Genomic DNA, 22,052 nt, shown 5'->3' on the forward strand with positions numbered 1-22,052 from the left:
ACTTAAATACTTTTTGATGCAGTACATCAAACTTTGTGACCTTTCTAGTCATCCTAGCTCAGCAGTCTTACTCTTCGTTTATGCACACAATCCCTGACTCCAGGTTTTTTGTTTTTTTCTTTCCTTCTTTCTTCTCTTTGACTACATTTCCTGACTTGAATAAAAACACAACACTCTACAACCAGGGAAATTCCATATGACTCAGGTTAAAGCCTCAGCTGTACAACAAAAGGGCTGACTCAGCTCTTCCCCAAGAAAAACATGAAGTTTCACCGTGTCAACCGTGGTGCATGTGGGGGTGGATGAAAATGCAATTGCTGTGCGTATAATAAAGCTCAGATTTGTTTCAGCAATTTGCATTTGGATCAACAACAGTCAGCCCTACACCCTTAATCATTTTGACAAAACTTGGATCTCAATCAAAGACCGTTCAACAGATAAATGCAATCTTGAGAACTTTTCAGACATTTCCACAAAAACAACTATAGCAACACCACTGGTTTAAAGATGTCTTAGCTATTCCCATTAGCATCCACACCCATAGAAACAAAGCAACAAGTCCACCCATTCCTCCCCCAAACTCTTATTTTTCACATAAGTGTTTAAAGATGTTGCCTACACCAGCTGTACATTCCTCTAACCCCAGACGACACTTGGTGGAGTAGAGCTGTACAGCCCCTCCAGTCCTCAAAATTATGTATAATACATACAACTTTTCTCTTCACTCGGAAGCCTTGTGCATTGTTTTTATTCAGAAGTGACAAAAGACCTCTCGGCACCATATCAGAAATTAATTTGTACAGTTATGGCTACACAAGGCTCTTTATGGAGAAGGTCTCCCATGATAAAATAGAAGACGGCATGAGTAAGGGCCAAGTCAGAACTAACTTGTAAAAACATCTTCATATTTCCTCTCTCAGAGAGACACAAGGATGTGTGTGTGTGTATGGTTTAGAGGCCCTAAGGCAAGCTTGTTAGAGAAACAAAAAGTTTTGGGCTGTGGATGTGCTTACTGGTGCAAGCTCAGCACCAGCAAGCTTTTTGCCTTTGGCCCCACTCTCTGATGATAGCTACCACCACCACAGCACGAGATACAACAGCAGCTCATTCTCCCAGGTATTTCTGAATACCAGAGTAACGGTTTGACACCAAAGTCATGCGGCTTTGTGGTCAAGATATCCGTTTCAAGATGATAAAATGTAATGATCCCTGGTTGCAAACAGACTCACTCCTTGGTTTCTACAGATAAACAGTTGGCAACCTAATTAAGAAAACAATTACATTTTTAATGTTTGATTTTATTTCAAGGGCACAAAACTGTGTCTTGTTGCTTAGAAGGTGAACATCAATCATAGTGTATTCAATTAGGTTGCTGTGGTTACGTTTTTGTCAAATTGTAGCAATTAGTAGTTTGCTATTGGCAGTTTTATGGTTGCAGTTCTGCTACAGTGGAGACTGAAAATGTACAGTTGCATTTTTTTCTCTTGAGGCTAAGTGATTAATCTCTTTGGTAAAAAGCTATGTAATGGGCTGGATAATGCAGGATTTACATTATCTCCGTTTTAACTGGTGGAAAGAGCTGCAGCATTTTAAATGGTAAGACAAACACCACTAATGAATTACGACACACCTCTATACTCTATAAAAGTGGAGTTTATCATGTCTTTCTACAACTTAACTGCATAAAAGTACATGTATAAATACCAGCCAGAGTGATCATGTTGGTTTACATTCGAGAGATACAAAGAAATTTGATTTGCATTTCGTTACACAGAAACAGATTTTTAGATTTTCATACACCATCGATCCCTTGGGAGAATTTCTCCTTTAGTTTGTTTCTTCAGCAGGGAGGTCAGAATCAGCTACGGAGCATCTGGGGAGCTTTTCGGACACCTCAGCAGGGTGGATGCCTGCTGTCACAAAGGCTTGCTCCAGGGAGTTTAGCATTGCACACACCACACAGTGCCAATTTTCAAAGCAAGGGCAATAGCATTATTCATGCAGCTGTTCTTGTAACAATGTAATTCCATACATCTAGTTGTGATCCTGTGGTGTGGCTATGAGCTTAACTTTAATGAATACAACCACATATTTGAATTGGAATATCTGAGGGATGAAGATAAGGGTTTGTGATTTGTGACTTCTATGTCCGCATTTTGTAATCCAAACATGAATAAGCTCTACTGAAATCAGATAGGTCGCTTAGTGTACGCTTGAATGTGCTGAAAGAAACTGTGGCTGCTGCGCTCATATATACACACACACACACACAGAGGGGATGAAACGATTTTTTTCCATTTTCCTGTATATGACTAAGTGGACACAACGTGGGTGGGATACTTGTTTTTCTACCACTGTGCTCTCTACCTTGATTTTAGTACTTTGTGCTGAAGATGTGAATGCTCAGTGGTCAGTGTAGCTTTCAGGAACTACCACATATATGACCATAAGAGATTTCCAGGTTAAAAGTTCAGTATACTCACCCTGCAGTATTCGTTGATGGGTCTTAGCCTTTTCATGGCCACATCTCTGATATGGCTCCTCCTAAACAGGATCTTCCCTGTAACAAAGTTGGACAAACAGACTTAGAATTCAGAAAATTTTATAATCCAATATCAGTGTTGTTACCAGTATTCAACAGCAAAATAATATATTATATATTGTAATCATTATTCTTTATAATTAGCATGCAGGTGTCTGTGATATACATACAAACAATATTGCCAAATAAAATGTTCTATTTTGGATGATGCTCTTGTCAAGAGCTACATTGAAACGTTCAGAATCCACTGAGTGACAATAAGGACACAGTGGTTTCTACAAAACATAGTTAGTGAATTAGCATGCAGACACAATACAGTCGTGTAATCAATAACACTGACAGCACAATGAGGTGGGTAAGGAGCTAGGTGAATGGCTGGCCTTTCCAAGTCATGAATAAATGATTTAGGGAAAGCAAATTATGTGTGCATGACAGCTTAAATGCTATTCCCCTGCTCTTATCTCCAGGCCCAAATAACCACAGGCACAGACAAGCCGGGTCGCCATAACAATAACAAGAAATGGCTACAAATAGGCCTCTTAAAACACTCCTCTAACTTAACAGCATGTAGGAAATTTGAGAGCCAGCATCTATTTTCTCCTTGTTTTAGCTGCTGAAGTTTCCCCGATAAATTCACTGAGACAGCTGTAATGCAAACATATATACTAGGCAGGAAGTCAAGGCTGTAACAAGATCCCTAACACAAAAAGGGACGTGTTTTGAGAAGTTACTGTATCACCTCCATCAAAAGGTTATGGGATTTGTTAGAATCTTTTAAACAGACTTGCTGAAACATGAATCTATCTCTGCTGAGCAGCCAATGCCCCTACAGTCTTATAAATTATATTTATGCCCATGTGCCCAGACTGCTCGTCTTGTGAATCAAGACTCAAGACAAAGCAAGAAAAAAAAAAAGATACATGAAGGGAAAATAAAGAAATAAGAGAGAATCTGTAGAGCGGTGTAGACTGCTGAGTGGTTGGATTTGTGGTGACTTCCTCAAAAGACCTCAGATCTTACGCACTTTATACAATAACCACAATCAACAAGACCCCAACTCTGTACTCTGTGCCTCAGACTGACTTGAGCTGACTCAAGTGTGTGACAAAAACTACAGGAAATCATATTCATACACTTAATGGGTTTAGTGCAGCTTGCAACAATATCAAAACAGCCAGACTGTAAATGTTGTCTATACTATATGCTGCTATAACAAGGCGAGTCAACAGAGAATGAATCCTAGAGACTTCTGTGTTTCCCCCCGACTTTTCCTCTCACGCCACCATAAGGTTGACCATTTTAAATTTGAATCAAAAACTATTGAATGAATTTTGATGAAATTTGGTACATATATTCAAGATCCCCAGTGGATATATTCTGATGACTTTGTTTATCAGTCGGGTCAAAATGACCACATATACAGTGAAATATCTTAACATCTACTTGGATTGGCATGCAATTTTGTACAGGCACTCATAGATTGTTGAATATGTATCGTGATGACTTGAGCGATCAGCAGGTCGAAATTTTGGGTTTAGAGGGAAATGTCGACAGTTATTGGATGAACTGCTCACAACTTGATAAACCTATTTGATACAAGTTATGAAAGACCTTTATTCTGAAACTACCCTCTGGCCAATATTTACACTTCAACAGTCACACTAAGGATCATCTTTTATCCACTTAACAATTTCTAACATGAGCATTACAGCCTCCACAGAGCCACTAGTATGGCTGGAGATTATTTTGTTCTTATTCTTTCTTTTCTTTCTATTTTGTGCCAAATCACAACAGAAGTTACCTCAAGACGGTGTTCTTGACAACATGGCCTGCATGGCCTGACCAGCCTAATTTCTCATTATATTTGTGCAGGAGAACAGTATAGCACTACGTGAGGGAGACTATTAAAAAGGAGATTTACTTTATTAAGAATGAGAGATGACATTCCAAATATCTAAGGTGTTGGCAAGTTTTAGGTGTTTGCAGCTGAAAGGACACACTGTCTGGACAGCTCACAAAAACTAAAGAGATTTGAAAGTCGCCTACAGTAATTCCCCTCCTTCTCTCTCTCTCTCTCTCTCTCTCTCTCTCTCTCTCTCTCTCTCTCTCTCTCTCTCTCTCTCTCTCTCTCTCTCTCTCTGTCTTTTTCTTCCTTTCCTTTCCTCATCACTCCTCAAACAGAAAGCTTTCTTGACGGTTTTCCAAAGCTCTCAGGGGTCAGGAGAGAAGCACTGACTCAACACTGCCCACTCTGTATGCAGGGCAGCATGGGTGCAGCCGCAAAAAAAGAGGGCTTGTTTGGGGAGGCAGGAGGGAGGGGAAGGATAACTGCTGTCTTGGAGCCATGGCTGAGGCAGGGTAGACTTTATGGCAAATCTTATAGCCAGCAATGACCAAGGGTATCAAACAACTTTTATTTCTTGAGGAGAGTGAGGGAGTTAGATGGAGAGAAGAGACAGCTAGACATGGGAACACAGAGAGGGTCTTTGTTACACACTTTGCATACAGAAAGCTCTTCTCAGCGCTCACCTCTTATTCCCTGGACTCACCACACATGAATTCCTCCGGTATATTCACCCTATTTTAGCTATTTGGAAGGATTTGGAGTAGCTAAAACCATTATATAACACCTTAACACCCTGATGTAGACACAGTCATAAAGTGAGGACTTATATTGGACTTGACTACTGTGATGCTTGACTCCTTGGGTTGAGATTTAAGGAAGAAAAAAAATAGGTTTGACCTTGTAAAAATCCATGAAAAGTTAAAACGTTACATTTAAAACTTATTTGATATTTAATTATTAGGCTTATGCATCGAAAGGACTTTGCCTTTGACAAAACCTGTGAATGGAAATACTTGCTATTACAAACATGAGACTTGACCAGAACATTTCTTGAAACTTGCTTTTGAAAGACTTAACTTGGAGTCAATTGCCAAGTTTTGGACGAGCAAGGCGCAAGTCAATGCGAGACAAGACGCGAGACTTGCTGTCTTACTTATTTCAATTGCAAATGTCTTAAATGACTTAAGACGTGCTCGTACAACAGCCGAAACTTGACTTCACACTTGTTATAAGACTTCACTTGGGCTTGTCTCAAGAGACATGCCCTAAAAGGCTCTACATAACACTGCATCAAGGCATGTGTGGAGCTTTTACGAATGAGCTGTGTCTGTGTGTTTTAATTACTGTGTTCATAGGCAAGTTGCTGTCTAAGAGCAGACACAACTCCACAAGCCTGCTACTGGTACACCACATTCAAGTAGGCAAGAGCAATGATTGCTTTCCCCTCCAGACAAGAGATGAACGTGACATGAATGAGGCATAAGCAACAAGGTCAAAGTAACTGTTCGGATATTTTCTGTTTTTCATAGAGGACCGACTCCAGAATGTGTTATTCAGACCCACAGAAACATATTTGACCTGCCCACCATACTGTGCCTCCTACTGTGGCAGGCGTATGTATGTACTGCAGATCTATCATTAGGAGGAAAAGGGAAAAAGTCAAACCAAATAACAAATGCATAGTCTACTTGTGAGTTCTTGAAAGCATATCACCTCTTTTATCATTCAGGGCCCCCCCCAAAAAACAGACCCACATTCCATCTTGGGTTTTGACTCATAGTTTAACAACCCCAACTTCAGAAAATTGGTATCAGCTCTTTTTCAAAGGCTGACCTGCTGGCACTGCCTTAAAGAGCATCGCTCAGGGCTCTAGCGTGAACATCACGTTTATCACTTTTATCTAAATGTCATGTATGAAGCTATCAAAAGGAATTTAGCACCATGAGAGATTGTCAGATGAAAAATGGCCTTTGGATAAAAAAGTTATGGGTTTAAATGGCCAAGTTTTAGACTCCTCTTAGATGTAAAGGCTACAATATTAGCCCTAAAACTGCTATAAATGTTATCTTGATATGTTTTTTTGTGTCTTTTTTAGTAGTCTCCACAGCAAAGAATGAAAATGCAGCAGCCAAGCTTCTGACGTGTCCATCAAGCAAAAAAAAGGCAGCAGAAATTCTGCACTATCCACAAATGCAGACAAGCCACTTTGCTGATGTGGAGATACCAAAGAAGTAAAAACAGCTCAGGGCCTTGAACAAACCAAACCGTGAAGGGAAAACCACTTCCGTGCCTTGTTAGGTTGGTCTCAGCCAACGGGCCAGACTTTTATTTTGTAAGTGAAGGATTTTCTTGGCTGTCAGTAAAATTATTCTGCAAATCAGGCAAATGTTGGCTTGGAATTCATCTCAGAGAGGTGCATGACCTGACCTGATGGGACCTGCGATTCTCTTAAAACTTATTTTTATGCAGGCACTGAATAATGTTAGAAGTATGATTGTGTGACAAAAGCAAACAGTTTCAAACTAGCATTCCTAGATGGTACCATGTCTGTGTGTCTTTAACATTTGGTGTCTTGGCAGTTTGGTTCCTTCCTCTGGGACACATTAATGCTAATTTAGTCCCACAGAAATCAGGAGAAGTGAAAGCCTCTACCAACACTCAGAGCTTCACTGGAAGTAGACAGATATTTAAGAGGATATCTAGAATTTCAGGGTGTAAACGTAAAAGCAGGGAGGAAGTAGACAGTGTTTAATGTAAACAAGAATTCATTATAGTATCCATGGTCAGTATGCTTTATCTGACATAGAAGGGGATTGCAGGGGATAGAATGGACAGCAGTGTTTTTCTATCCTTCTTCCCTCCTCCTACTCAAAGTCCATCAAACAGTCTGAATGTGTGTGTGTGTGTGTGTGTGTGTGTGTGTGTGTGTGTGTGTGTGTGTGTGTGTGTGTGTGTGTGTGTGTTGTGTGTGTATTCTCTCAATGAGTTCCAGACCTGCATCGCCGCAAAAAGAAAAATCCTATCCCCCACTCTCCTGGTAGGGGAGATGTGGGTGGGGTCTTTGGGTGAGGCTTTCTTCCAAACTCTCATAAAGGATTACTTTCAGCAGGATCTTAATCTCCAACTATTTCAAAAGTTGGTCAAGCACACCCAAAGCCCTTATTCCAAACAAACTTCATTGCCACTTGTACAAGAGAGTAATGGAAACTAAAAAGAAGAAACCATTGTTTTGGCCAGTCAGGCTTTACACAAGATGATGATTCAGCCAGGACAAAAGTGCAGCTTCGCCAAGAAAACAGCTCATAATGAATGTTATGCATTGGAACCATTTAGTTTTAGGATCACAGGTAGAGTATTCTCAGGTGAAATTGGAAGATATTTAATGTTTCCCCCGGAGGCTCGAACAAAACTCTACATAATTGTCTGTGGGCTATATGCTTAGTCAGGTGAACGTTTAAAGAACCGATGTAAAACGCTTATTTCTTCATTACTTCATTCAGAAAGTTAGTTTAAGGCCAAAGATGGTTGCGGCAGTTTGTTCAGGTTGGTTCTTTTTTGTAAAACATGTTTTGCTTCTCTCAGTTCATTTACAGCCTGTGAGTGAGTCATTGTTGTCCACAGTTTAACCCTTTGCCTGCAAATGTGTGTGATGGAGAAGTCAAGAATGAGGTAAAAATGCAACACTACGGCGAGGGGAGGTATACAGAGTGATTTAATTGATAATCCAGGAGTTCTCCATTCTTTGTGTTTTGTTACAGTATGTGCATGTTTTGGCAACTTCTTATCATAAGTAGCTCTGCCACAAACAATTAAAGTATACGTTTTCTTGATAAGTTGATACATTTCTGAATCTCCGTCCAACCAACAGTCCATAACCCAAAAGGTATTATTATAAATAGGAGAAAGCAGCAAACCCTCAAATTTTAGAAGCAGTACATTTTTGACATTTTTCTTGAAATTACTTAATTTTCTATCAAAATAGTTCTCCCCTAAACAAGCCACAGTTGTGTGTGTGTTATGTATGTGTGTGTGAAAGAGCCTTGGTGTGTTTGACTCTTACCTGGTAGGAAAGGAATGATCCTGCGTTTAGGGTCTTTCTGGCCTCCTTCCACTGGGAATTTGTCCAGCAATTCCATCTGAAACACCACAATTAATTGAAGACTTATTAGCCCACAAAGCATTTACACTCACACATATACATAAACATGTCCTTTACATTACACACCACAGGATAGCTGAGGCTGGAGAGGAAGGGTTCACATTTTTACAAATCAGCAGTTCCTACAAGGAATTCGGCCAATAAAGGAAGGTCTGCCAATGATTAGGAATGTCCTGAGCAGATGGTATGGTTTTTCCCCTCTGCTTCATATGTTGTTGCAGCAAAGGGGCTGTTAGCGGCAAGGCACCACTGACATAGTGGAACATTTCTGTTTCTATAATTTTCAAGGCCAGAGAGCAGTGGTTCCTTAGATCTGCTGATCACCACTTCTCTTGATCATTCTTTTCCATCTCTTTAAAACTCCCTCTGTCTTTCAGAGCCAATCCTCTATTTCTACTTCAACAGTTTTAGACTGTTTTATTTAAAGGGACACACCATTTATTCAATTAATGGCTAGTTTATTTGATCAGTTTTCATTAGCAGTGTCAACCAATGGGCCAAAAAGGATCTGCAAGTTTTTGTTCCAACCAAAGACACTATTAGGGCGTTCTCAAAACTAATAATACCACTCTGTAGTGAGTTTTTGGCGTACAGTTTCCTGTCATCAAACCACATTCACTCATCAAAAGAGGACGTACACAGTTACAGTGTTTTATTTAGTTTCAGTACCAGGTTTTGACACAAAACGGCCAGACATGGTCTCATGTTCTTTAAAAGTACTGACTATTCAGCAATGGAGGAGCAACACGTGACTTTTTCTCAATGAATGACAGATGAATGAGTGACAGTCCAATATGTAGACTTCCCCAGTAAAGTTTGTCAAGCTTTAACTAAAATCGGGGCGACAACACAATGTATGATCTTGCGCCCCAAACTAAGAAAAACAGCGTTGCATTGTCAAGGATTAAGCCGGTCTATAGTTGCAGTTAGAGCTGGTCCATGTGAAGGCTACTATGACAGGACTATGAGATTATCTGCATTTCTGACTGGGGTCTATTCAATGTCAACCTGATAAAATGATATCTATCAAGGCTGTCCTCCATGAAGACATTTAAGGGTCACAACAAATTGGCACTCCAGTATTTCATGCCAGGGATGATCCCCCCCCCATTGTTAAATACCAGTACCTTGACTGGTATGAGATAATAATTTCTAGAATATGCAGCACATGCAATACCCAACAAGAATGTTCTAGAGTTGGCGTCTCGGTATGTTTACTCTCAATGGCTAATTTTCAGATCACAGTAAATGTAAACAGAATATTTCCATAATTTGTCCTTTCTGGGCTTAGATGTTGTAACAAAAGGTTAGATGTGTTAGGTAAACTACATTTTCTATTTGATTTGGTGTTCCCACCCATCCCAATAAGAAGCATCCTGCCTGCTGTCAACATGAACCATAACTGACTCAAAATATCTATCACTCATCAGCCTCCACCTACTCTTGAATCTAATTTTAGACACGTGGGTAATGAAATATGAACCATGCGCATCACTGGCATAATTTGTTTTGCTTTAATTATTCATTAAAGTTCATCGCTGGGATTTCTGTGATACAATATTGCCCCGATACTGCTACTACATGTTTTCTTACAGTTTCTTTCCTGGTGTAATCATGTGATTTCTACAGCAAGTTGTCTAGCAACATAAATGAGTAAAGCTATCACAAAATGTCCTCAGGTCAATTTGAAGGAAACAATACGCCGCATTTAGTCAAAACTAACAGAGACAGTTTAAGATGAGGTGGGATCATGGAGAGGTTATGGGAAAGGCATATTTTATATTACTTTCTCTGGACTGTCTCAGTCTGGTCAGGTGCCAAACAGGTGTTGCTAATATCATAAAATAATGAGTGGCATGAAAGATTAAACAACTTCAAATCAATCAATTAATATGGCTTGATACTTCTCTATTTTGAGGGAAAGATATAGAATAACTGTATGAAAACTGGCCCTCCTACCAATGTGATCCTGACCAAGACAGCCAGAAGAATAGATGGCAAAACTGAAATAGATGTCACCCATCTATAACAGAAATATATATTTTAGTGCCTGGACAGTTGCATGCTTTTGGATGGGAGTTGGGAAAAAAAGGAAAGATGATATATGTTCAAGCATCCAAGAGGATGTACTGTATGTTTAACAGGTGAATGAATGTCTAAAGATTTTTGTTTTCCCTGCCCCACTTTACTTCTTCACTACCTCTTGCTTATGCTTCTCCATTTGTATAAGTTTGAACATGTTGTGCAACAGCCTTATTCCATATACAAGGTAGTTCAACAATCTCATTTTAACCTAATCTTCAAGACCCTCTGTTGACCAAAGCATGCCAAGAAATAGACACTGGCTTTAGAATCTGAACCTACTCTCCCACTTCAACTGGCCTTTGTAAGTTATAAGGCCTTCAGCTGGCCAAACAATAATAACAAGTAGTCCACTGTCCAATTATAGTCCAATAAAGATATGAGTAACTACAAAATAAATAATCCAATAACATTCTTAGATTTCATACCTCACAGACACAAGCTTTGGTATTAATTGCATTTCAGAAAACTTGTGAATCTCAAACCAACCGAGGTTATTAATCACAACTTTGTCTTGGATTTGTTTGTAAGAAAAAAAAAAAATGATGAAGGGGGCATGTAAAATATTTAATATATATAATATATCAAGCCAGACACGGTTGCATTTAAATGACTTGTCTTTGGCTATGACTGCTAAAGCTCAGTTAATTTCCCACTGTTAAACAAAAGACACTAAAAAGAATGGGGGTAGTATAGTGAGCACTGAACCCTCTTTGGTGACTCAGTCCACTTTATAGTCTTTAGTCTCGTTGTTTCTCAAGATACAGCAGAAGGCGAAAAACGAATTCAGACAAAACAAAGCACTAAACTCACAAAGCAACAATCTACTTGGCTTATCAGTCAGATGCCTCATCAATGACACAGTACCAACTTAAGAGACACAGCATAAGCAAAGAGACAGGCAGACGGAGGGACAGAGACAAACACAGAGGAGCCAATACCCCACGCACTGTAATTGTTCCCATGTGTCTGACTGACTGTGAGTGCAGAGTAGACACACCCAGTCTCTGTGTCTACTCTAAACCTTCTATCTACTCTGTAATCAGAGCCACTCAAACAAGAAAAGGCATCTGGAGAGAGTAAAGATGTCTCTTCAAAATACCAGTTACATCATGCGCCCAACATCAAATATCCATGCTCTACAGGCAGGAGGATGACAGGCCAAGGTGTACCACAGTCACGCGCCACATGGCTTTCCAAGGCTAAATTCTGAAGTATGTTATTGTAAATTATATCCTGCTGAGTTCATCTCAGTTGGAAGGAAATGCGTGCCACATTAGTACTATAGTAGAAATACCGTATTTTTCGGACTATAAGGCGCACTTAAAATCCTTAAATTTTCTCCAAAATTGACAGTGCGCCTTATAATCCAGCGCGCCTTATGTATGGTCACTTGTTGTGCTTATTGATCGATTTTATGTGGTACAATGCGCTCAAAAATCTGCCGAAATGTGTAAGTACGACTTTGGTAAGCAACGAAGCCGCTCCGCTCAATGGATATTCGGAGCATTACGGTACGCTGTGTCACTACCTGATCGGCCCCGTAACAGGAATGTAATGTCTAAACTAAAAGTCAAAATCGATCAATAAGCACAACAAGTAACCATCGGTCGCAACTGTGGTCCGAGCTTTCACGAAAGCTGGAATCATCACTGAACAGCCAAGTACCGATAACGGCAACGAGACTGACTCGGAAAATGACGAGAGGGATTCGGGCATTCTTGATGCCGAAATCGCACAGCTGTTTCACTCAGACACTGAAGATGAAGAATTCGATGGATTTGTGGAAGAGGAATGAATCGATAAGGGAGTGTATTTTTCTGTACCGGTATTTGTTGTTACAACTGAGTTGAATAAAGTTTGATTTACCGGACTGTGTTGTTTTGCTTAATGCGCCTTATAATCCGGTGCGGTTTATGTGTGCACATAGACACGTTAATTCACAGTGCGCCTTATAATCCGGTGCGCCTTATAGTCCGAAAAATACGGTACATAGAACAATAGCGTAGAAAAATTATTTCAGTCTATGAAAATCATTTCACTATATCTCTGTACTTTGTTGCACTACGTCATTGTGTCAGAATATTAAACCCTTGAAATGCAATAAACTTTTTTTTCCACAATTAATTAACTTGACTAAATAAATATGTGTTGTAAATATGTGTCAGTTTACACACTTCAGTCATTGATTGACTACAGTTAATAAACCTTCCCATCTTCAACATGTCACATTACTAGTCTGGTAATAAGCCCAATAATGTGCCACTGTTGCGTACCGCAATCTTCTAAGGGGCTGTAATTTGTCTAGTTCATATCCGCTTTAACCACATCATCAGCCTTCAAATAAAGGCATGATATAGAAAACATCTGAGACAGACGAGACTTTCTTGAATGAGAGTTCAAAAGGTCAGAGAACAATAGCTGCTCTCTTTGCAACATGCCTATCACAGTAGTCCTCCGATTCTTTTACTTTGTCCACTGTACATTCATGCTTGAGGTCATTTGTAACCCCTTACAGAAACCAGACTGTTAACGAAGGCTGAGCTGTTGATAGACTTTTTAAGTATTAAGAATTAAAAAAATATTCGTGGCATCCGTAAGCAGGCATGGATAATGACTGGATGGACGAGTAAATAACATCTATTTATCTTTAATATGCATAAGACCTCAGTGTCCCTGTTTTAATACTAACAGACAGGTTTAATTAACATCATATGCTGATGTTAGCTTATAACACTAAGGCCAATTTCTAAGGACTTGTGGATGACATTGGTGCCTGGTATTGAAAAGCCTTTAAACACGTACAGTATGTCTGGACTCCTTGTCTCTTTAGACACATATGACACAATTTTTCTAGTTTCATGTACTGTCCCACCATCCCTACACTAATAAGGCCCATTTTCCATCCATCCATTAATTATTACACCATACCCACTTCTTCCATTTTTGGTCAGCGGGTCTGGAGCCTATCCCAGCATGCCCTGGACAAGCAGCAGTGTGCACATCAGACAGGTTACCAGCCTATCACAAGATGTGTGATGCAACTTCCCAATCTCAGTTCTTATGCTACTTCAGAGCACAGGCAGATGGAGGATCAATCAGTTTCTGCTTGGTTTCTTGCCGCTGAAAGTGGAGACATGCATGTGACGGGATTAGCGAGTGGGTTCATTTGTGCCTGTCGTGTCTCTGGCAGCAACAAACAACAATAAGCCACTTCCCTAAAACAAGACTAATCCCAATCCAGACCAGTCATTTTATAGACAATTGTGAATCATGCTGGCCAATCCAAATCAAGATAGCTCAATGACAGCAAATTGTGAAAGCGCGTTATGGTGAAAAACAAAACAGAGCGTCCCCAGCAGTCATAATCAAACACATATGAATAAGCGAGTTAAAGCAACACTGTGCTGTGGTGATGTTATGCTTTTGAACTTTGCTCTTCAATTTGACTAAATTATGAAGAATACAGTCCCAGCAATAGTTCATTTTCATCTGCAGTAGTAACGGTGATTTCAATGCATTAAATAGTTTTATACAACGCACTTAATATTATCTGACTGATTCAAACATGTTGTTTTCTTTCACAATATTCAGTCCACACCATCTAGAATCTTAACACACACACGGTTAACAGAACTTCAGTAAATTGTGTACCTATCTTTCAGCATTCCCTTAGAAAAAAACACACATGTTGTGAATTATTGTTCCAGGAATTATACTGCTTAAGGATGCACATTTTATTCTGAAAATGGCTGAAAATTACTGTGTACACGAAGGAAATGAGTACATTGCTGCTGCTTGGTGGAATGTGCACAACAGGCAGTCCCATTGCTCTAAGCAAAATAAACTGCCCCCCTTTAAAAAGTTTTGTTACTTGATTACTGCAGATGGAAAATATGTGACAGCTGTGCAGCTACGGATAACCAAGAAGAAATGGATTGGATTTTTTCCTACAGCTTTAAAGTAAAAGTGTGTCCTGTATCCAAAGAGACTGGGAATGCTGGAAGACTAAGCTTGTGAAGTTGAGTGAACACGTGTGCAGCATGGAAACTGTTCTTAGCGACATGGAAATAAAATTGATGACCCCGTGGCAAAAAAATAAATAAATCGCTGCAGTTTCCATCCTTCTTGAGCAAGAGATCAGTCTATTTCTGTTAACAATTTAACACACTAAAACAGAGAGTGAGAAAAGCACAGGTCTTATATTAAAATGTAATTTTCACACTTCGTTCTCTCAACAACAATGATCCTGTCACACCATCACGTCCTGCACTAGTATGCAGAAATAGGTACTAAACTGGGGGTAGTAGCTACATAGAGACTGTGGTGTGGGGTTCCAGGAAAAAGGTGGGTGACAAGTAGCAGAAATATCTCAGGTGAGAAGAGTGCCCAGATGTTGGTCAAGTATTCTCAGGAAGTGACTGCTGTCAGACATGAAAGATGTCATGCACTAGTTTAAACATGAATGATCTGCTTGTTCCAAACAATGCATTTGATGTGGTGGAGTTTAGTCTTCACTATTTTTGGTTATCACCTCCATTTACAGGTGAATCAATACTTATCGCAGCAGAACTTGTTTTAAAAAGGCAAAGGAATGCAAATTAGTGACACGATTATTATTATCTAATAACACACCTGTGTGTGTGTGTGTGTGTGTGTGTGTGTGTGTGTGTGTGTGTGTGTGTGTGTGTGTGTGTGCGTGCGCGCGCTTCTGAATCATCAGGATCACTGTCTGCTCGACACAACTTGGTCCAGATATATTGAATAGTAACTAATAATGTGCCATCTGATTATAAAATATGGATGTATGGATTAAAACAACAAAGCAGGTCTAGAAGAATACAAATTCCCTTAACAATTGTAGAAATCCTATTGAAGTCACTGAGTGAATAAACAGTCTGTGGTCAGTGTTCCACAGAAAGCATACGTTTCCTTGGTTGAACTACGGCATCAGTTGCTTAGTTCAGCTGTATTGACAGGATGTGGTGAATAACACTTCCTGTCTGGCTCTGAGGCTTTTGGTACGACCAGTGACCACTTTGTGTAATTTTTTTTTTTTTTTTTTTTTTTTACAGTATCATATTTTCTCTGTTCATACAAACCACTCCTGAATCAAAAGACAAGACACCAGAGAGAATAAGAGAACAGAGCAGACAGGAAACAGGCAAGATAGGGTGGAAAAAAAGCAAAGGAGGATGACGAGAAATGAAGAAATGTTAACGAGAAGAGCTGCATGACTCGGTCATCTGTCACTATCCTGGCCAGGCACCTGGGATGACGCATGATGATGTCAAACCACACAAAATAGCACATCAAAAAGATTACAACAACTTTGAATAAATTCTACAAACAAGGCTGGCACATAAAACATGTTTAATCTCTGTATCATATCATTCCAAGTTGCCAATTTTCTGTAAGAAATACCTTATCTTAAGGTAGCTTATAATATGTCAATGCCAAATCTAACAGGAGATAAGCGATTGGCTTTTAATCTCTCCAGCTGGGTTTATCTATATCGCCCTCACCAGTGAGAGCCCACCCACAGGCTGTCAACGCAGCAGGAAGCAGCTGCATGGCATGGCAGGGTGAACACCAGCGGGGAATGTCCCTGCTGAAAATATCTCACATATGCTCATCTGGTTCAATGCCATTGATCCGACGCTGTAGGTCTTTAGCAATGCAACTAACAACTCTGTATTACAACATAGAGGGATGTTTTAAAGAGGCAACAGGAGAGTTTGTGCTTCCTAGCACATAAATATTAAAAAGTACGGTCAGCGATTTATTCAGAAATCTATTTCATCCGCTGCTAAGATTTATTTTTGGCTTTGAAAACTCACTTAACACTGACTTTTTGGAGACAGACTATTTGAAGGTTTCCCAATCTCCTCCTCTCACTTAGTCATACCAACAAGGTCTATAAAAGCCTTCATCTTGAGCTAAAAACATCAAAAGGTAAAGCAGGGCTAAGGCCGAATGATCAAACTGAATTTATTGAATTACCAAAGTGGTGAATCTTTAACCAAGCTTAATCACATTGTGCTGCAATTTTGAAAACATAAAGAAATACTTTGAACTCTATATATGTAATTGACTGTAAAAGCCAAAGACAGATGTTCAACCATCCATGCAGCCTGAATTCCAGTCAAAAAGTTGAAGAATCTTTAACTGGTCATACAGTACTTAGTCCAGAAAACCAACACAGACAGACTCAAACACACACAGCCCTAAGATCTCCACTACACACGCCTCCTACTACCTTTACATCAGCAGTTTCTCTAGTCTCTGTTAGGAGAATGCAACTTCAATTATGAGGGTCCATATTGGATTGGCACAGATAATAAAAAAAGAGTGATGGGGTCTGTGCTTGTGTGAGACGAGTCCAGTTCTTCATCTGTGTTTGACAATAGCTCAACAGTAGGAAAGACTTAATACCCCTTTAAAATGTTATCAGTAAAGAGCAAATAGCAGCGTTAGTGTTCATGGCCACACATGGACTTTTACTTTGGCAAGGCCTCAACAACAGAAAGGTGCAACAATCAAAAAAACAAAGTGTGCTATGAGCTGATTTATAAGTAAGACTGTTGAGAGCTTTTGAAGCCTTAAGTCGAACTAATGACATTGGTATTGAAATAGTTTATATTCTTCCGGTTAACATGACACTTGCAGCCACAGAAAAAAAATACGGTGAAGCATTATAATTCTGGATTTCATTGCTCATCCTAATCAATTAAAAGGAATTTAATCCAATTACGGTTGACAGTATGCTTCGCCTAAATTGACTATGTGCTCATTAAAAGCAGTTGCCTTTCTGGGTTTCCTGGAGTCCATGCTGTCTAAGCTCAGACGTGGCCAGGGCCTCAGATCCATTACCTTCGAAAGAGGAAGGGAAACCAGGATACGAATGAGATTCCCTCCTTGTGCAACACACACACTGCCAGCGTGACGTTCGAGAATGATTCAGACATGTCTGTGGTCATCCCTGTGGTCGCCACATTCATCCCTGTCCCCTATTAACTTTGTTGGGACATTTTCCGAATCCTCGCACACAATTTAATCACCAGTGTCATATGGGTGGAGCAGGGTCATATGGGTGGAGCAGGGAGAACTCGGCTACAAGCCCTACGTCTACAGGGGGACAGTGTTAAATGGAGAGAGTACTTCCAGTCACTTCCTGACCTGTGCTAGTCTTCACTGGTGGAAAAGTTAGAAGGTGTCACACTCCTTGCCCTCTGAAACATGCAACTGCACACACAACCACAGTGTAATAAGAAAATCACAAACAAAGACACACTATCACACAGTTACACATGCAAACACGTACTCACCTGGAGGTCAAAGAACTTGCTGTAGCGCCTGTAAATGATTTCTGTACTGCCATCGCTCCAGGACACTTTGATGATGTAAACCTGCAAAAAATAAAAGACGAAAATATGTTTAAACTAAAAAAAAAAAAACAGCCATTAAAGTCAACCACCTGATAATTTAAATCCCCTGGGGCATCGCTCCTGACTCATGGTGCCAGTAATTGGCAGTGCTGTGCATCCTATAGGGGAGCGTGAGGAAAGGCAGACAGCATGCTGTCATCATCCGTTCACATGAACGCAGTAGGGATATCCGATTATTTCATTTCGCAGTTCATTTGCGTCACTTCCTGTTGAAGAGGAAGTCATTATCCTGCATAGATGCAGCAGATTTGAAAATGCTGTCTAATCAAAATTGGTGCTTTTTTGAGAAACATTGTTGTGGCAGCTATTGCCATAAAGACCTGAGGAGCAAAAGCAGCAATGGAGACGTCAGTTCATGAGTTTGTGGTGAAGACTTTAATATGAAAAAAAACATCATACTAAAAATGTCTGCAGACTGTCCAAACACCATTAGAATACAGAGATAAATTGTTGTTACCTTTGTAACGCTAAGTTAAAAAAAAATCGACTTGTTGGAGCCAACATTAACATGTGCAACTGCAAATCCCATCAGCCACATATTAACAAGAATAAAACAGCATAAAGCATGGAACCAAAAGCATCTAGCCTAGTCATTGCAGTCTACAGGCGACAGACACAGTTCTTTATTTTGTCCTCTAAAGAAAAAGAAGAGGGGAGAGGCAGGGAGGTGATTGGAAACTCCCCGGTGGCTCACTGTGTCTGGCTGAATGCTGTTGGCCCCGCTCCCAGACCTTCTCTGGCCTCGCTCCCTCTTTCAGGGCAGTAGAGTCAGATACGGCCACGGATGGACCAACTACAGGAGCTATACAGACCAGCAGGGAGGCTGTCTTCATCGAATAAAAAGAGCTATGTGTCAGTGTGTGTAAACGTTAACCAATGGAGGGCCATCTACGCAATACCATAAACTAGTGACAATTTACTTAGGGTGTTTGTCTCTGGCCAACATCTATTTGCTTCATTCTCAACATTAAGGTGGAGAGCCATTATGCAAAGAAGGTTTCCTTTTCCATGCTACAGTCTATAAAAATAATGAAGACAAATAAGCTCTCGAATCTGCAAGTACAACACCTACAATGCCAAATGAGGCTGAGGCCATGGCTCTGAGGAAAACAGGGAAAGCTATAACTTTAGCTATAAAAGCTTCCCATTGAAACACTAATTCTGGCAATAAAAAGCTTTTATATCTGCACGTCTCTTAGGAATGTGATTTTTTTTAGGTTTTTTTTATTTTCTATTTTCCTTTCTGAATGATAGGTTCAACTCTGATAAGCAGAAGAGCTATAAGCTGCTTTTTGTACAATGAACTGCACCGCCGGGGTTCTGGAAGATTTAGGGTGTCCGACCTGCATGTGTAGAGAGAGTACCAGAGGCACAGAACAACATGGGCCGCGCCGGAGAGCAAACAGACAGGTGGAGACGACACGGGACCTCGAGAACTCTGTGTCCTTGACCACTAACACTCACAGCGTTGGTCCTTCAACCCGGCCATCATTTTCACATATATATGAATGCGAACCAACATATGCACACAGAGCGCACACACACACACACACACACACACACACACACACACACACAGGCACACACACACAGGCACACACCATGTACACGGAACTAACACGAACACCTGCTAAGGCCTTGGCTGTGGCTCTCACTGCTGGCCCTCTGGATCATATGATGACATATGTGTTAAAAAAACGAACCGTTTGCACTTTTCGCAGAAGAATTCACCCACATGCATCCCCCAGAATGCCGAAAGCTCCGCTGTTCGAGAATTGCAGAAAAGAGAGCAATGGATCTTTGTCTTCTTGACATTCTTGTCTCCCACACAACTTTGCAGTACCAGTGGGGAGTGATAATATCCACACATTGATTATTTTTCTTCCTCTCTCCCTTCCTTTCTCCTGCCCCCCCCCCCCAATAAAAACTGTACAATATACTGTACTAAAAAAACTGAAGTAATAAAACTACAAACGCCACATGACATATGGTTTGTTATGTCTCGGCCCTTCCCTTGCTCAAACATTGCCTTGTGTTCACTGTGATGACCTTAGAAGCTCTACTTCCTGGTTTCCAGTGCCTGTTGTGTGGTTTTTTTTCTGAGTAAATTGGAGAGCCTGAGGCATGACAAAGCTGAAATGCTCAATTTGAACTCTGGGGGATTAGTCTGGATGTTTTGTGGACTGGACTGATTTGCCTATTAAAATGTTTCCTGATGGCACACACGGGGCAGCAGGCATATGAGAAGCACTAGGAATTATTTTTTGTTGTTGGACAGCAGACTCCAGTAGAATTAGTATAATACCTATATTCACTTATATGAATGTGATACTAACTTGCTGATAGTCACTTGAACGTATGCAGAGTCAGACAGGGTCAAAAGTCACATGAGCCACATCCATTTGGGCGCTCCTTGACCTAATCCAAAACAACAGCACTGCCTGTAATCCCTCCGAGTAACAGACAAAAGTTTGAGGTTAAATCTCAGACCCAAACAAAGAACTGATTATACAGGCGACCATATTTTCTCCAGTCAGACTCTACTGTAAGATAAGTATTTACTTTACAATCCAAAAAGAATCGTAACAGTTCACTTGGTCTGGCTGTGTGAACTGTAATTTGATACTCCCTTTGTTTTTACTTTACCCGACAGGAAAAGAGAGAAGAGTCGCCAAATAACCTCGATCTGTTGCTCACTTTAAACAGCAAAGCGGCGTTATGATATTAAAAGTCGGCTTACGTAATGTTTGTTCGGATTTCTCCGTTTCTGGACATCTTGCACTAGTACTTCTTGCACTGTGCGCCGTGGCATGATGTCCTCTTCTTTACGCCTCCGTTAAACAGGGAAAAAAAAAACTGAATCCCCGGTTGGGTTTTTACGAGCGATCAACCCCGGTTGAGAAAGTTTGCACGGAGACGCTTCTTTGTCATCCGCGCCGCTCAAACCCGGTTCCTCTGAATGCAACAAATGCTATTTTTTTTCCCCGTAAACCTGACTACGTCAAACGTCCTGCCCTGCGTTCAGCCGCTCAGAAGCCAGAAGTTAACAGTCGGGTCGGTTCTTCGTTTCCCCTCGTCGTGCGCCTTGTCCCGTCCCGCTGACGGCTCCAACCAAACTCCCAGCCTATCCCAGCTCGCCCACTCCCACTCGAGCAACTGGGACGCTTCAGAATGCTCCATGGACCAACCCCTCCAGCGTCAGAGCAGACCACAGGCTGCAGGATCGCTCAGCCGCCGGCTCCGTCTATGCACTTAAAGCTGTCAACGTGACTGGGGTTGAACATTTTTAACCGCATGTATCAATGTCATTAATCCACAAAATACACAGATTTGAAGAGTGCAATCTATTTTATACTGAAGAAAAAATGATTATTAAAATCTTAGAGGGCGCAGACAAACGCAGCATCTTTCATTAAGGCCCCTCAAGCAAGATACATTATATTTTCTCTGAACTAATTTTGCTTAGTTATTTCAGTATACTCTAGCTATATGGCATCTGTTGCATTCTTTAAGAGCACAGCACTCTTTTTTGTCAGGTGACACTTAATATACTGTAACTCAAACCACGTCTGGTGAACTTTATGGACACCAAATGTGTTCATTTGAATATTATTAACTGATCAACTATTTATATAATTTCATTTCACACACCTGAACTCAAATGTTCAGTCAAACCGTCAGGTCACAGCGGACTGGTCGACAGCGTCAGCGCTGGTTCTGACCTGTGTTTTGGTATAATTTGGTTGGACAATGGTTGCCGCACTTTATTTGTGCCATAAATTGGGCCTTCATTTTCCTGGGACATTGTCCCAGGTGGCAGAAAGAATTGCATGGTAAAAGCAAAGAAACGTGTCTATTGCCACTTTAAACTTAACCTATAAAACTAGATAGATAGATAGTAACTTTATTGATCCCCTGAGGAGAAATGAATTTGTTGGAGCAGCAATAGGTTACAGAAAAACCTAACTTCACCAA

The 22,052-nt window shown here is 40.5% G+C and overlaps 1 protein-coding gene across 1 annotated transcript in view; it reads right to left on the reverse strand.

Annotated features, from left to right (window-relative positions):
• Positions 1 to 21,219, reverse strand: part of sh3pxd2b (SH3 and PX domains 2B) — a 36,948-nt gene extending 15,729 nt beyond the window's left edge. Inside the window, 4 exon segments of the mRNA XM_068715685.1 lie at positions 2,484 to 2,560; positions 8,449 to 8,524; positions 17,958 to 18,038; positions 20,818 to 21,219. Of these exon segments, the coding sequence (XP_068571786.1) occupies positions 2,484 to 2,560; positions 8,449 to 8,524; positions 17,958 to 18,038; positions 20,818 to 20,889 (306 nt within the window). The 5' untranslated portion in view covers positions 20,890 to 21,219.
• Positions 21,220 to 22,052: the final 833 nt, after the last annotated feature.

The sequence above is a fragment of the Cebidichthys violaceus genome, unplaced genomic scaffold (assembly GCF_023349555.1).
Source record: "Cebidichthys violaceus isolate CVI_PGR_0920_01 unplaced genomic scaffold, fCebVio1.0.p SCAF_20, whole genome shotgun sequence".
Lineage (NCBI taxonomy): Eukaryota > Metazoa > Chordata > Actinopteri > Perciformes > Stichaeidae > Cebidichthys > Cebidichthys violaceus.